Source organism: Diachasma alloeum, unplaced genomic scaffold, assembly GCF_001412515.2.
Source record: "Diachasma alloeum isolate Michigan unplaced genomic scaffold, Dall2.0 Dall_scaffold_00336, whole genome shotgun sequence".
Classification (NCBI taxonomy): Eukaryota; Metazoa; Arthropoda; class Insecta; order Hymenoptera; family Braconidae; genus Diachasma; species Diachasma alloeum.
The window spans coordinates 607,058-621,939 of NW_021680475.1; the positions used below are offsets into that span (position 1 = coordinate 607,058).

Here is a 14,882-nt window from a genome sequence, read left to right on the forward strand (position 1 = left end):
TCGGAATCGACCGTCTATGAAAAATTATAATGCTGTCAATATAAAATTTCTAGAACTTTCTGGTAAAATTCGTGGCGATATCAGTAAAAAATTCATTTAAATTTGAGAAATATTGACGTACTACCTAACAAAATTTCCAGTGACAGCATCGGAATTTTTCAAGAAAATTTCTCTGCGCGTACACTATTAGAAAATTACTCCGGAAATTTCACGTAAAAAATTTGAAATTTTTAGCAATCCCTCATTCACATGAGTTTGAGAATTCTATGTCATTGAAATATCAATGACAATCTCCCATGGAAAACCCAATTATCCTAAATTTCCAAGCCGAATAAGACATACCCTGAACGATTTGATCTTACATGAAACTGAAATTCACAACATTGAGAATTCAACAGCAGCTATTGCTTAATTTTTAAAAAAATTCTAACAGTGTAAAGTATACGGACATTTCAACATAACTTGAATTTTCTAAATCATCGTAGATAACCCGAGCACCCAAACATGCAGACAACTGGTGAAAACAATCGAGCCGTGAGAGAACTAAACGAACTGAGGGGATTGGTAATTTGAGTATTGGTAATTCGTGTATTCCCCGTAGTCCGGATAATTATAGTCAAGAGGGGGAGGATTTTCTAAAAATTCCCAAGTTTGAGAGGATTCGCCAACTCTCATGCGGCGCTCTCTATCACTTTTGAAAATGAGCGAGAGAGAGAGAGAGAGCGACGGCGGGAGCACACACGGGCGCGCAGGAGGAAGGGAATACGTGTGGGCAGACGGGGGGCGCCTCCCTGGTACACTCAGAGGCCACGAAAAGTGAAGGGTTTCGGGGAAAAGGAGGATGAAGCGGCCCAGAGAGAGCGCGAGAAAAAGAACGAAACGAGAAAGAGATTAGTACTTATAAACGTTTTCGTGTTTCTTCTCTCATTTTAGTGCAGGATGGAGGTTGAGCGAGGGAGGTGGAGGTTTCACCTCTAAAAATCCCGTAGATCACGATAATTGTGAGAACAATGCCGGGAGGAAATTTCACGGTATGGTTCCTCTCGGTCTGATACTGGGGTTCAAGGCATTGGGTTAAACATTCCCCAGAAGCTGAGCAACTCATACCCCTCTTTAGGGTATCGATGATGCCTCACGGAAGCGTCTCCTCTATCCTCTAAAATATGTAATTAGGTATGTAGCAAGTCTACACGGGCCTCGGCACGCAGCGACACGAAGGATAGATTAATCAATTTAACCGTTTTTCGTGAGGCCACTGGCGTAACGGGGTCGAGGAAAAAAAATTGTTCAAGTTATTGAGAGGTAAAAAAAGAAACGAGAGGAGGAAGTATCCGTGACGAGGGGGTAACTGATTATTTCTTCAATACCTTTTTTGTCCCCGGTCATCTTCAAGTTTGTTACAGATCCTCTCGCCGACAGCCTGGGGACAATGAGGTCGTGGGAGAAACACGTGCCAATGCGTCCTCCTGAGAGAAGAGATACTCGACGAGAGGATGCCTCGAATGGCCCACCTAAATGTAACCTCTAAAAATCCTCGCGGTTTGGTAGAATGTATAATTACGAAGCATAAAAGTAACAATCGCCCACGAAAACTGCAGGGCACTTGCTATGTGAGAGCACTGAGTCTGGTCGAGTTTAGTGGCTCGCTGCACCCACAATTCGCTGAGGGAAAATATTTTTCGGCGTTCCCATCGATCTTCCATTCCACCAGGCAGAGTTTTAAAAAACTTTTCGTTATTTAGCTAATTCTTTTTTTTCATCTTCTCTCTCCCCTGCGCTCTCAAACGATTACCTTCACAGTGGAGAAGAGTGCAGGTTTTGCTGCTATAAAAGCGGAGGAGTAATAGCCCACGCGGTGGACCCTTTTTGTCTCTTGGTTCACTTCCTTCTGCTTAAAATTTTTCCTCAAGTGTAACAGTGGGGGAAAAAAAATGAGGGTAAGTACGTGAACTGTTGTAAAAATCAACCTGCATCGTTTTCTTAAGGTGGTTCAAGTGGATTTTTGAATGAGTATGTTCAATTTGAAGGGTCAAAAAACGATAATTGCTAAATTTGGGCATAAAAGTTGAAGTATGAAGCAACACCTTTAATTCCTTCAGCTCGAAAATTACTGCCATCCATTTTAAATGAAGAACCAGAGGAAAAAACAAAACAAAAAGTACAAATAACAAAGTTTAGGAATCGAGGGGAGCAGATGTAAAAATTATCCTCCTATTTAGTAAAATTTCACACAATGCTAAGGTATTTTTTAATTTTGTATTCATCTGAACGTCATGGGGACGGACGGATGTGAATTTTGACCAAACGGATTCGGTAAAAATCATTCTCCGTTACAGAAAAATTATACGAAAAATTGGAGCAAATATTCACGTCCACTGGGATATTTTTTATGGGATACAGGGTAAATTTTACAGTTTCGGTACAATTCACCCTCACGTTCAGTAAATTTTCCCGGGTCAACGGAGTAAAATTCACTATTAATCACGCACTATTTTTCCTAGCTAAGGTGAAAAAGTACTGGTAATCGAGGTTGCTCCACGATTACTTGACTTGTTTGGTAATGTTTTTCTGTGTGGGGATCTCCATATATTTCCCGTATAGTCCATACATGCAAAAACCGATCCTCAGTATGAAGAAACTCATTATTTATTGCCCATTAGCCGCGTAGAAACTTAAAAAAATATAATCGAAAAAAGGATCCAGTCTACTAAATTTTTGAGATCGCCAACTTTTTTTTCCTCAAAATTTGTAAAAATATGTGTACAGAAACTATTACGAATCACTTTTCCAATATTCGAAATGATTATTTCCAAAACTATCGAGAATAACTTGACTAGACGAAGAAAATTGAAAACTGAATTACTGTAGCTTGAATTATATATCGGTTTCATAATTTTCGATTCATTAGAAGTCATCGAAATTAAATTTGAATCGTATTGAGCGTACGCTACGCTTGGTAACGGAAGGGCCCCGCTGGCGAGAGATTGATCAGTATAAGTGTCCCACCACTTTAATCTCGAACTATGGTGCACGTTCAGTGGATTGTTTCATGTAAAAAACTAAAAATACGCTCTGTAGGAATCAAATATTCCATTGATTTTTTATTCAAACGATCTGGGAATCAATAAAATACTTCAATTATTCTGTGAAAATTCAGAAAAATCAGAAAAATTCAGGGAAAAATTGAAAATTTATGTCATTTTGTTCTACAATATTCATGTTCCACTCAAAATTCATGAATTTCCATGAATTCTACTTAAAACATGAAATTTCATAACCATTATTTCTGGAAATCCGATTCAATGTCACTCTCATGAGATTTACTATCATATCCTCCATGGAATTTCCAAAAATTTCTAACAGTATATGAAGTAAGTTCATGACTCGAAAATTGACAAGAAGAACTATCTCATCTCTAAGCATCATCTCTAATTCTGTCAGCTCGAAAATTGCGGTCATTAATTCTAAATGAAGAACCAGAGAGAAAAAAAACAAAAAAAAAAACAAGTAACAAAGCTTAGAAGTTGACTGGAGCAATAAACGATGAAATGTTTTCAAGTATAACAGGTGAAAAAGGTCAATATAAGTACGTGCACTATTGTTAATTTAAAACTGTACCACTTCGTTGGATGGTTGAAGTGAATTTCTGAATAAGTACGTTCAATTTTAAAGGTCAACAACGATAATTGTTAAATTTGGCCATAAAACATGAAGTACGAAGCATCACCTCTAATTCTTTCAGCTCGGAAATTGCTGTCATTAATTTGAAATAAAAACCAGAGGGAAAAAACCAAGAAAAAACCTAAATAACATAGTTGGTGGCGTTTATTGGAGCAATCAATAATAAAAGCTATGCCATTGCAACAGTGATGAAAGAAATGAGCATAAGTACGTGGTCTCTTGTGAAAGTAAACCTGCATCATTTTCTTGAGGTGGTTGAAGTGGGTATTTAAATAAGTACGTTCAATTTAGAGGTTCTAAAAGCGATAATTGCTAAATGAGGGCATAAAAATTGGAATATGAATCAGCACATCTACATCTTTACGCTTAAAAATTATTATTATCAAACTTAAATTGAAAAAACAGAGAAATGTGAATAACAATGTTCACTTTAAAAATTTTTGGTTGAAATTTCCGGTACACTTCTTGGAAATTTTGATCGCAATGTACTGACATTTCAAGGAATTTCGCCATTGAAAATTCTGAATTTCATGGAAAAATGAATGAGAACTGTAAATTTCAGTTCAATTATTCCCTGAAAATTAATCAATTTTCAATTAATTACTAATTTTTAATTAATTGAAAATTCATTCAAATAATCAATAATAATCTTTATTCATTGTAATTGGGCACTGAATATTTAGGACTGCATTGAAATTTCAATGCAATTCAAAAATTTATCATTTTTTAAAATTTTATTCAATTTTTAGTGAAATATGGAATTTCATGATTTTTCCCCGTAATTGCATTCAATGTCATCATACTGAAAATTACTAGTTAACTGTTCATGAAATTTCAAGTTTTTCCTAACAGTGTTGTGGGAGTTTATTGGAGCAATGAATAATTAAAATTGTCCAAGCACAGCAGGTGAACTAAATGAGCGTAAGTACGCATATTATTGTTAAATTAAACCTGCATCATTGCCCTTATTGATCCTTCCGAGCGCTTCACATATTCTAGAAGCATTGTCATTTACGATGCGTACAATCCAGTGACATCACAGTGATTGAATTAATATTAAATCATTTCGCGAGGATTATCGCCGCCAAAGCTATTTTGATGGTTTTCGGAAATGTATTTGCGAATCTGTAACCACATCCACAACCCGATCGCAATTCTCTGGATTTTGTATATATGTGCACGAATTTGTAGTCACAAGTACACTGATTGTTCGGGTTTCAATAGATTCCGAGATTGATTTTCTTATGGCATAGAGCGCTACCCGGCATTACTTATGCCACTTTGTGACGTTATGACCGAAATACCAGGTTTCAAAACGGTCTAATTTTCAATAAATTATTATAAAATATCTAAGCAATATTTTTTCGCTTAGCTATCTATGGGTATTTAAAAAAAGTCAAAATATTCATTTTACCCCACCCTACACTAAGAGAAAAACGCCAAAGTTCTCAAACAAGTCTTACTTGTGCCAAGAATAGTTTTTTGAAAATTATCAAAAAAGGATTTTTTGTGCCAAACATGCAGAGAGTGCGCCGGAATGAAAAATTTTTGTCGTAAAAATCGATTTCGTAGTTCAAAAAAAATTGGATTCTCTGTACACGCAAGAATTTTCTTTTCTAGCACTACCCCTTCGTTATTCGATACGCCCATACGTATTTTGCTTCAAAAAATCTTTGTTTTATGCGAAACAAGGAATAGTAGTTTTTCGTTTCGGCTGTTTAATAATCACATACAAGAAATTAACCCTTAACTGAAAGAATAATAATATGATAAACAATAATAATTGATAAATCTTCCTCTATATGAGATATTGTCATCCTGAAAAGGCACCATCTGGTGTGAATTATCCGCCTCTTGAGCCAAATATTTCGTTGCTGTCGAAAGCACAACAATTATTCATGTTTGAGACTTTCAAATTCGAACCAAACAAATTATTTTTTGCCAATTTTCAACTAGCGATTTTGTTGGCCCAAACGAGACTTGTTTGACAACGTGTTTATTTTTCTCTCAGTGTACCCTATATACTAGTGCCAAGAAACTACTTGAATCATGACGTGTTTTGAGTGCATGATGTACCACAAAAACTCCTTAAGGGGGAAATAGGTTTAGACGACTCAAAAAAATGATTTCTTTTCAAATTCCATAACCTGTGAGTAAAACTAATCAAAATTCACTTAAATATATGTATAAAATGTCCTCAAAGCTTCAATAAATTATATGCATTCTCTGCCCCCTTAATCGAAACTTGGCATCATTAATTTTAAATAAAACCCCAGACGAAAGAAAAAAACATAAAAAAATAAACAACAGAATTGTGGGAGTTTCCTAGATCAATGACTAATTTCCCACAGTTAAAAAAGAAAAAATAACTCACCAGTAGAAGAGAATAGCCATGGATAAACGATAACCACCATCTGTCATTCCGCCGGGTCTAACTCAGTTACTCCACGCATATCAAATCGCATAAGTGACTGTGGGGTGAGGTAAACGAGACACTGGTATTCTGGCCGGCAAACGTTAATGCGATTTGGATACGTAGAGAGTCCTTTGGGAGATTGTTCCCAAGTGTAACACACTGGTATATCTTTCCCTCAATGAGATACCATAAATGATGATATGCATATGTAAATATTGTGACTGAGCGTTACGAATTGGCTCATCGTGCCACCCTTCCTCCTCGAGCCCTACATTTTCCACAGTTTTCATGAGTCCTTGCGTGCAGAGCTGGACAAAATAATGTTTGAAATACTATTTGAAAATTATTTCTATTGTCATAATTGTAATAATTCGATAAAGGAACATATTATTTGAAATAATTCATCGAATTTTTGCGATTATTTCACCACGAGAGATCAATGTAGGTGATAAGAGATAGAATAGGGAAATATTCATACGAAAAAAAACTGTTTCATGTAAAACTAGATAGTGAAGTAATGAAATAAAATAGTAAATACTATTTCATTTTCTGTTTCGTTGAAATGCAATATCAAATGACCATTTTATTTCAATTTCAAAGAGACATAAATAAATACTATTTGATCGACTAAAATAGTCAACTTGAAATATATATTTGAAATAGTAGTTCATCGCTCTGACCATTTGGAATAATATTTCTATTTAATGTTCATAAAATAGTGCGACACGTATGAACAAAACCAATAGAAAACGTCGCGAATTCGCTAAAAATTCTATTTGAATTCTATTGAAAGATTCTATTCTTTTTTTTACGCTGATTCTATTGGATATTCGATAAGAAAAAGTGAATAGATTTCGCATTTCTGTTTGAATATTTCTCTTGAGATTTTTTTTATAAGAATGCTTGGGCATCAATTTTCTAAGTTTTTCCACTTGGATTCTGTAATCCAAAAAAAAGTAAAACTTTGAAAAAATAGAAAAAATCTCACGAGAAAAATTCGAACGGAAATTCACAATACATTGACCTTTTCCCATCAAATATGCAATAGCATCAGCGCAAAAACAAGTAGAATTTTTCAATAGAATTCCAACAGAATTCCTATAAATTTCCAATAGAATTCCTATAAACTTCCAATAGAATTTTCTGCCCTTCGGCCGGAAAGCGTCAACTTCCTGGCCGCTGCGCTAAACGAAGTTGCCACTTTCCGGCTACGTCGAGCAGAAAAATAGTATACACATCTTGGCCAGTAAATAAGAAAGCCTCAGATCACATGTTTCAGATTACATGTGATCTGAGACATTCCTTACTTTACTGGCCAAGGTGTGTAATCTACTATTTCTAGTAAATTCGCTATTTTGGGTGAGGAATACGGGAGAAATACAGAAAAAAATTTATTCTTATTATTCTGGAGATATCACGCTCATAAACCCCGAAATTACCATTTTCTTTCGCTTCAGCGCGAAAACCGGAATCCTGCCGAAAAAAGTAATGGAAAAAAAGACTGGAAAGAAAATTTTTAGTCAAAAACGCAGTCACCTAAGGTAGTATCACCCTTGTGCTCCTAGCGAGTCTTTTTTGTGACCCTTGTGACCCTTGTGCCTTTCCTGAACCTAGACTTCTTTTTTGTAACCCTCGTAATTCTTTCGATTGGCCCTCCCCATTAGCTCTTCCTCTGCACGAAACTGGATGAAGGTAGAATTTTAAAAATACTTTTCCCGTATTCCTCACCCAAAATACTACAGAAATCAACTGTCAACCTACAGTGCCACGGAAACCGGAATCCTGCCAATTTTTTTCATGCGTGCCAGTTCTGCTTGCGTGGGAGAAAACTGTGAAACTCACAGGTAAACATTTTTCCTCTGCACCTATCATGCAGGGGCAAGTGTCCGGCAAATTTTGGGTTTCATGGCGTGCAAATTTCATGGTGATGCTCGGTGGATTGGTTATGCCGGGATGATCCCGTTAACAGGATCAGAACTCGTGCGAAACGAAGGGTTCTTCATTATTAGAGACTCCACAGACCGCCACACGCTTCTCATCTCCTCTGGGACACGATGAGTTGCTTTCCGAAAACGTGAAATCTCTCTCGCCTCATCTCTCCCTCTCTCTCTCTCTCTCTTCGTGGAGAATTGTTTGTACAACCTGTCGGCACAATGGCGAAGGGTGGATTTATCGGCGTTGTTCATTTGCTCTGAATCCTCCCAGAATTGTTGACGTAATTTAATGTACATATTGACAGGGTTCTTTGTCCCATATTCATGAGACCTGGAGGAGAAATAGGAGAGCCTCATTGGGATGATTTTTATTTATGAATGAGAGAAACACTTGGACGCCGCTTGGATGACTGTCGAGCACTTGACTTCTTGTGTCAGTGTTTTTGTCTTTGTATGGATCTTCCTTTCTTTGGAAGGCACTAATGATTTGCAAACACTGCCCTGTAGCGTGTGAGCCATTAGAACTTCTTTTTGCTGAGATGTTAGATGGGAAATGAGAGACTACGACCGCCGTTTGAATTAACGAGACTGCATATTTAGGGCTTTCGCGTCTGCACATCAAGGGAATTTTTAATATTCAATGTTAAGTCGGGGGATGAACTTCTGGTGCTATCTTCAGGCTTGATTGCAGACTTAAACTCTCTGCACTCAAACCGAATCTCGACTGTCGGTAAAGGTGAACTCGTATCTGAACGCAGATGCACACTCGCACGCACACACGCACATGTCAAAATATTATGTTTGGATTGTGATGATACGTAACAGACGTACGAAGAGTATTAATCGATCTAATTAAAGGAGTAATAATTGATTTATGTCGCGTCAGTTTCAAGGAGCGTTAGCAACTACCTCGGAACCTTCTCCCAGTCCCGGTGTATCGTATCTAACGAAAAATTTGAATGGTTGTGAATATTACAGCTGCACACAGTGTTCTCTCGTATCGCTGGACCAAAATGCAATCGAACAACACGTACGTGGAGACGATTCTCCCAATAATTGCCGAAAGAAATCGAAGTTACAGTGCTTTGGATGCGCGAATATATTCTTCGCGGAAGATTCGTTGTTATCGCATGCCATACACGACCATCAGGTATTCAATCAGTTTGTTGTTCTGAGATTAATTAGGAGAATTCAGGAATTTATTTGGACGTGTCCTAGAAGAAAAGACCTATCTGGGGAAATCTCTTTGAGAAAAGCTATCCGAGAACTCTGTTCCAAACACCCATGTTTCAATATTTTGATTTAAAAATCTGTAATTCAGCTTTTTGCAGCTGAATGCAATCACAGAAGACAAATGATAGAGAATAAAGATGAAAATGAATCGAGATCTACAAATGATGGTCACGAATAATTTGTAATCAAATTTTGTTGCTCAATCATTTAGGGGAGGTTGGGGTAAAACGGACACTTTTGACTTTTTTAAAAATGTTAATGAGGGGTTGAAATGTTGATAAAATTCAATTACTTTTTTTTCAATATAAAGAACAATTCTTTCCCTTTGTGACGAGCCTAAATTGAGCTCAACTGATAAATTTGTTTCTGAGTTATGAATAATTTTAAAAAAGTCTAAAGTGTCCATTTTACCCCACCCTACGCTCACAAATAAAAGAAGTTTCATCTAGGGAGATGAAAAGTAGCCGTGATTTTCATTTCAAAATGCACATTAGGCAGAGTTCTTATTTGTTTTTTTATTCACAGCAAATGAATAGTTTTTTAAACAGACATCTTTCCTTGATCTAAATAAACACTATTAATTAGAATTGAAATCATTGTTTAGGCGGCAAAGAGAATGAATGTATTATCATGTAATCATGCTCAATTGATTCTGATAGAGGCTTTATTTGAGATTATTGACTTGAAATTGGTGAATTATTCATTTCACATAATTAAAACATTTAAATAAATTTATGAGATGATCAATCTCCAACGAAAATATAGTCGGAATGAGCAGAACAGTTTCAATTAGAGAGTGTTAGATGATTCAATTACGTCATTTTTTTGGGTGCAAGAGTTTCCTATTCATTGATCAGGTTGAGACACTGCCATGATGTAGTATTTAAGAGGAAAATTCTTAATTCCTTCAACTTGATTAATTTCCTCAAACTGTGTCTAATCAGAGTTCCGTTGAATTCATTTTTTTCAAACCTAGTCAACTTACATTATTTTAATTTGGAATATTCACATACATTTATTTCAAATGAAGTTCTGAGAATTCAATTCCAAGGATACATTACAAATTTATTTCAATTATATGACTTGAATTTATTTTCAGATGACAGAATCTTGCGCAGCAACTTTGATCAGAAAATTGAATGTCCACAATGAAAAAAAGAATTCAACTGAACAGAGTGGAATAAACAATGAAAATACAGATATCAAGGCAGTGAGTGGCATAGAGATCCCACAGAAATCATTCTTGCAATCTTCGAAATCTGATGTAATCACTCGTGAACCTGAAATTGATAATCGAAGGCTAGACATTTCGATTCCCCTCGAGCAAGAGATTATAAATGACTTGAATGACTGTGAAAATGATTCTGATGAGGATGAGGACTACAAGGCTTCAGAAATACCCAAGAACTGTATAGAGAAGCAGAATTCCAGAAAGAAGAAGGATGTTAGAGTTCTGGGGTTTAAGTGTGGGACTGAGAGCTGCAATGTTCGTCTGCTGGCAGAAGAGAACATTTCGTACCACAAGAAGTGTCACAATGCTGAGGCGAAAGGAGAGACAGAGGCCTTCAGGTGTCCAGAGTGCCAAGAGTTCCTTTCCAACCGTTGGAGCACAATGGCTGGTCATTTGTGGCGGTCACATCTAGTTGATATGGAGCTGCACACCTGTGACTTGTGCAACTACAAAACTCCTAGTCTGAGTAAATTGATTCATCAGCATCGAGGGATTCATGGAAATGAGAGGCCTTTTGTATGTGAGTTCTGTGGGAAAGGCTTCAAGACTTCTAAGCAATTGAGGTCTCACAAGACATCACACAAGTCAGATGATAAGAACACTTTTCAGTGTGACAAGTGCCAAAGAGTATTTAAGACTTGTAGATTACTGAAATTACATGGTAATTCAGCGCATAAAGACTGTAAACCGTTCACTTGTAATTTTTGCGATTACTCTGCTGCTACGAGGAGCGGATTGAAGCTTCATTTAAGGAGACATACAGGTAATTGGTTGAATAATTCAATAGGATAAAAACGGGATGAATGCATTCTGGGGAAATTTTTTCAATCATTTTCATTATTTATTGCTCAGGTTTTAATTTTCTGTGTGAGAGAGATGAAGCGATTTAGGAATTTGAATAAATTTGGGGAAATGTTCCTTGCGAATTTTTTATGTCTAGACGGAGGCGTAGTGGTGACTACCACACAGTTATAATGTGAATAACGTTGATTATCTACAAATTTTTCCAAATTTCTCCAATTCATTTAATTCATAAATTTAAGGATTAAACATCTCTACATCCACACTATGATCTGTACAAAATCGTAAAAAGTACTTGGATATCCATAACTAGACCTGACGAAAGGCTAAAATTTCCATGTTTCACCACTCAACTATTGAATCGCATTTCTGCATGGTGGTTCAATGGTCAAAAACTCTTCAATGATGTTCAATCCATTTTTTGTTCGCAGGAGAAAAGCCTTTCTCATGTGATCAATGTGCCTACTCCACTGGAGACCATAACTCTCTAAGAAGACATAAATTACGTCACTTGGGATTAAAACCCTATAATTGTCCACACTGCAGTTATGCCTGCATACAGTCTTCCACGTACAAAGTTCATTTGAAGAACAAACATCCAGGTAAGGCGAAAATGAACCTGTTCGTTTACATCTTCACACAGAAAAAAGTTTAGGTTTCTAAGGATCTATTCCTACATTTAATGAGTAAGCTAAACAATTTAATGTATCAGGAATCCGGAAATCCAGTGACTTGTCAGTAATTTCCAGTCACATGATCTAAATATTCCGTTGGTCGCGGTATGAGCGCCGTGTCGTACTTTTCCCGATTTTTTAAATTACACTGTAGTAAAGTTCCAGAAATATTTGAGAAAATTTGACGTCTCATTGTTAAGTGTCTAGATACCCTATCAATGAAAATGTCCGGCAAAAACGTTATAAGTAGTTGGATTTTCAAATTTGAAAACCGCTACTTAACTGCAGAACTTTTGAACCTCAATAGCTTTCAAAAGAAGAAAAACGTTTTCTCAAACAAGAGTCTTGTTGGAATAAAAAAAAAAAACGCTAGTTGAAAATTGCCAAAAAATATAATCTAGTGCTGACCATTTGAAGTCTGGTCCCTAAAAAACTATTTAAAAAAAATTTATTCATCTCTTTGGTGTTACAAATGTTTTTCTTTGTTTTACACATAATAAAAAACTAATTTTCTCCTTTCACACAAAACAAATGATAAAATTGTAACTGTGATATTATAGGTCTAGATGAGGGTATAATGTTCTCCTGCCAGTACTGCCCCTACCGAACGTTAAAACGAGAAAAATTATTGACTCATATCACGAAGCATACAGAATTCTCAAGAGATGGCACACGAAATGCCAAAGATTGAAAAAAAATGTAGAATCAGTCCAATCGTGATTTATTATCATCTGCGGATTTCAACCGAACATACACAGTGAAAAAATCTTTCTCATTATCCATCTTTCGAGCTCTGCTGAGTCTCCATCCAAGTTCGTTCAATTTTCCATCGAAGGGCAGTGGATCTGTGCAACGATTCTGATCTTTATCAGGTCCAATGATGAAGATTACTCTGCCAGAGTAATTTTTCATGTAATCGTAAAAAGCATCGCCATCATTGAAATAACAAAATAACATCGCGTAGTTGGATGGAATGTCAACAGTAGAATTATCTTCACTGATAAACATGATTTGGTTCAGGTACATTGTGGGTGAGTACTTGCTCTGCCACCAACATTTGTCTGCTTCTACTCCAATTACGTCGCATTCTTTAATTCAAATTCAATTGGACTATTTCATTATCGAATTCAGTAATGCAGTGATGAAAAGAGATAACTCTTGGATAAACAGTAAATTATTTTATAAATATCTTCGGAAGGAGGAAATTCTAAAGAACGTTATTAAAGGATCTTTGTCGTAGAGAATTTCAGGAGGTTTGGGAAGGTTTGGGGAGGTTTGGGAGCTTTTTCCTCCAAACCGTTTGGTTTCAAATATATTTCAAGGAATTTTCATTTTCTTTGCGATTAATTTTCTTTTTAATTCAAAATTCATCAATTTAAAAACTTAAAATTAAATTATTTTACGATCTACTTCAGTAACGCAATGTTATCATGAAATAACTCTTGAACCATTACGATGATTTTGAAAATATTCCTTATGTAAAGAAATTATTGAATTGTAGAAAAGACTTTGACTTCTTTCCATAAATCCACGAGTTCTGGAGATTTTTTTTTCAAAATAATGAGATGCATAATTCACCTTCTCTTGCAATCAATTTAGAAAAATCAAATTGAAGAATCTCATTACCGAATGAAGTAATGTATTGATAAAAGAAAATAATTCCTGAAATATCCGCCAATTATTGCGCAAAAATCTCTGTAAGCAAGAGATCCAGAGAAATTAATCAAGAGATCTCTTGAGAAAATTTAATGAATTCTGAAAAGTTCTCAGAATGATTTGAATGAAATTTTTGAACTCATCTATTAAAGAGTCAATCTGTTGCATTTTTTACATAATAAAAAGTGGTTTTATCTGACTTACTAGTATACTGTTGTATAATCCACTCTAATAATCCAGTTCCGCATCCAACACTGATGATGCCCTGCACCTTGTGCTCTAGTATAGTCCCCTTGATCCATTCCAAGTCATTCATAGAGGGCCAAACCCACAGAATCCTCCAAGCTTCGTAATTCCAACTTTTCCCAAAATGAATGATATCCTCCCATTTCCCCTGTCTCCACAGGGAAGTAATCTGACTCTCCACCTCGTGATCATCCATAATCGCTGAACACCCTGCAAAACGCCTAGCAGCTTTGCATACTCGTTAATACTGATGAACGAGGGTCAAGACTATCGCCGAAAATAGCTGAAGGCAAAATTAGTGATTAGTTTTTGGCATCGTGACGTAAATGGAAGCTGCCAGAATTCCTCATTCAAGTTTTAAGCCTATCGTAAGCGACGGGCTATTCAGAACTCTCAAAAGTATGTGGAAAAAGTGAAAACTGAAAAAGTTTTTTTTTTTTGCAAATTTTCAAAGGGTCAGATTTCCCGTTTTTCAAACAAACGCAAAACGCAAAACTCAATTCTGAGCCGTCCATCTGCCTAAAGGGAACCCAAATTTCCTCAGGAATCGAATGGAATAGGTTTTAAGGCTCTGTCTCTCATAGTTTCCGAGATAATCGCGAAAAACGAAAACGCCAAAAAAAATTAATTTAATTTATCTTGTATAGGGTGTAGGAAGTGGAAAAACGCAATTCTGAGCCGTCCATGAGATCCGATCAATTAGCCCCTCATGTATAGATTCCGAATTCCAAATTTTTATTTTTTCCCTCATTGAAGTAGTTTTGAAGAAAATTGCGTACTAATAAAAAACATTTGCTAGTTAGTACTTTTTTTTAAATGAATTTTTGAAAAATCACCCCTGAAAAAAGGCGTTATCCCCCCTATTTCATTATTTCCAAAAAATTTTATCACCAATCGGTAGCAAATTATTTGAAGATTTTTGCGAGTTAAGAAAAAATCGTCAATGCACTCCTATTATTGTGTAAATTAACAATTCCAATTTCAACTGAAAACCAGAGTTGATGACCAGA

At 36.0% G+C, this 14,882-nt stretch overlaps 2 protein-coding genes across 2 annotated transcripts; one reads left to right on the forward strand and one right to left on the reverse strand.

Annotated features, from left to right (window-relative positions):
- Positions 1-8,837: 8,837 nt before the first annotated feature.
- Positions 8,838-13,825, forward strand: LOC107040452 (zinc finger protein 429). Its single transcript, XM_015260543.2, has 4 exons — positions 8,838-9,181; positions 10,364-11,258; positions 11,728-11,898; positions 12,531-13,825. Exons 1-4 carry the CDS (start codon positions 8,906-8,908, stop codon positions 12,659-12,661), a joined length of 1,473 nt encoding a protein of 490 aa, XP_015116029.1. The 5' UTR covers positions 8,838-8,905; the 3' UTR covers positions 12,662-13,825.
- LOC107040453 lies at positions 12,428-14,102 on the reverse strand. Its single transcript, XM_015260544.2, has 2 exons — positions 13,831-14,102; positions 12,428-13,058 (listed from the first exon to the last, which is right to left on the reverse strand). The coding sequence occupies exons 1-2, from the start codon at positions 14,066-14,068 to the stop codon at positions 12,676-12,678; spliced, it is 621 nt and encodes a 206-aa protein (XP_015116030.1). The 5' UTR covers positions 14,069-14,102; the 3' UTR covers positions 12,428-12,675.
- Between the last annotated feature and the right edge of the window lie 780 nt (positions 14,103-14,882).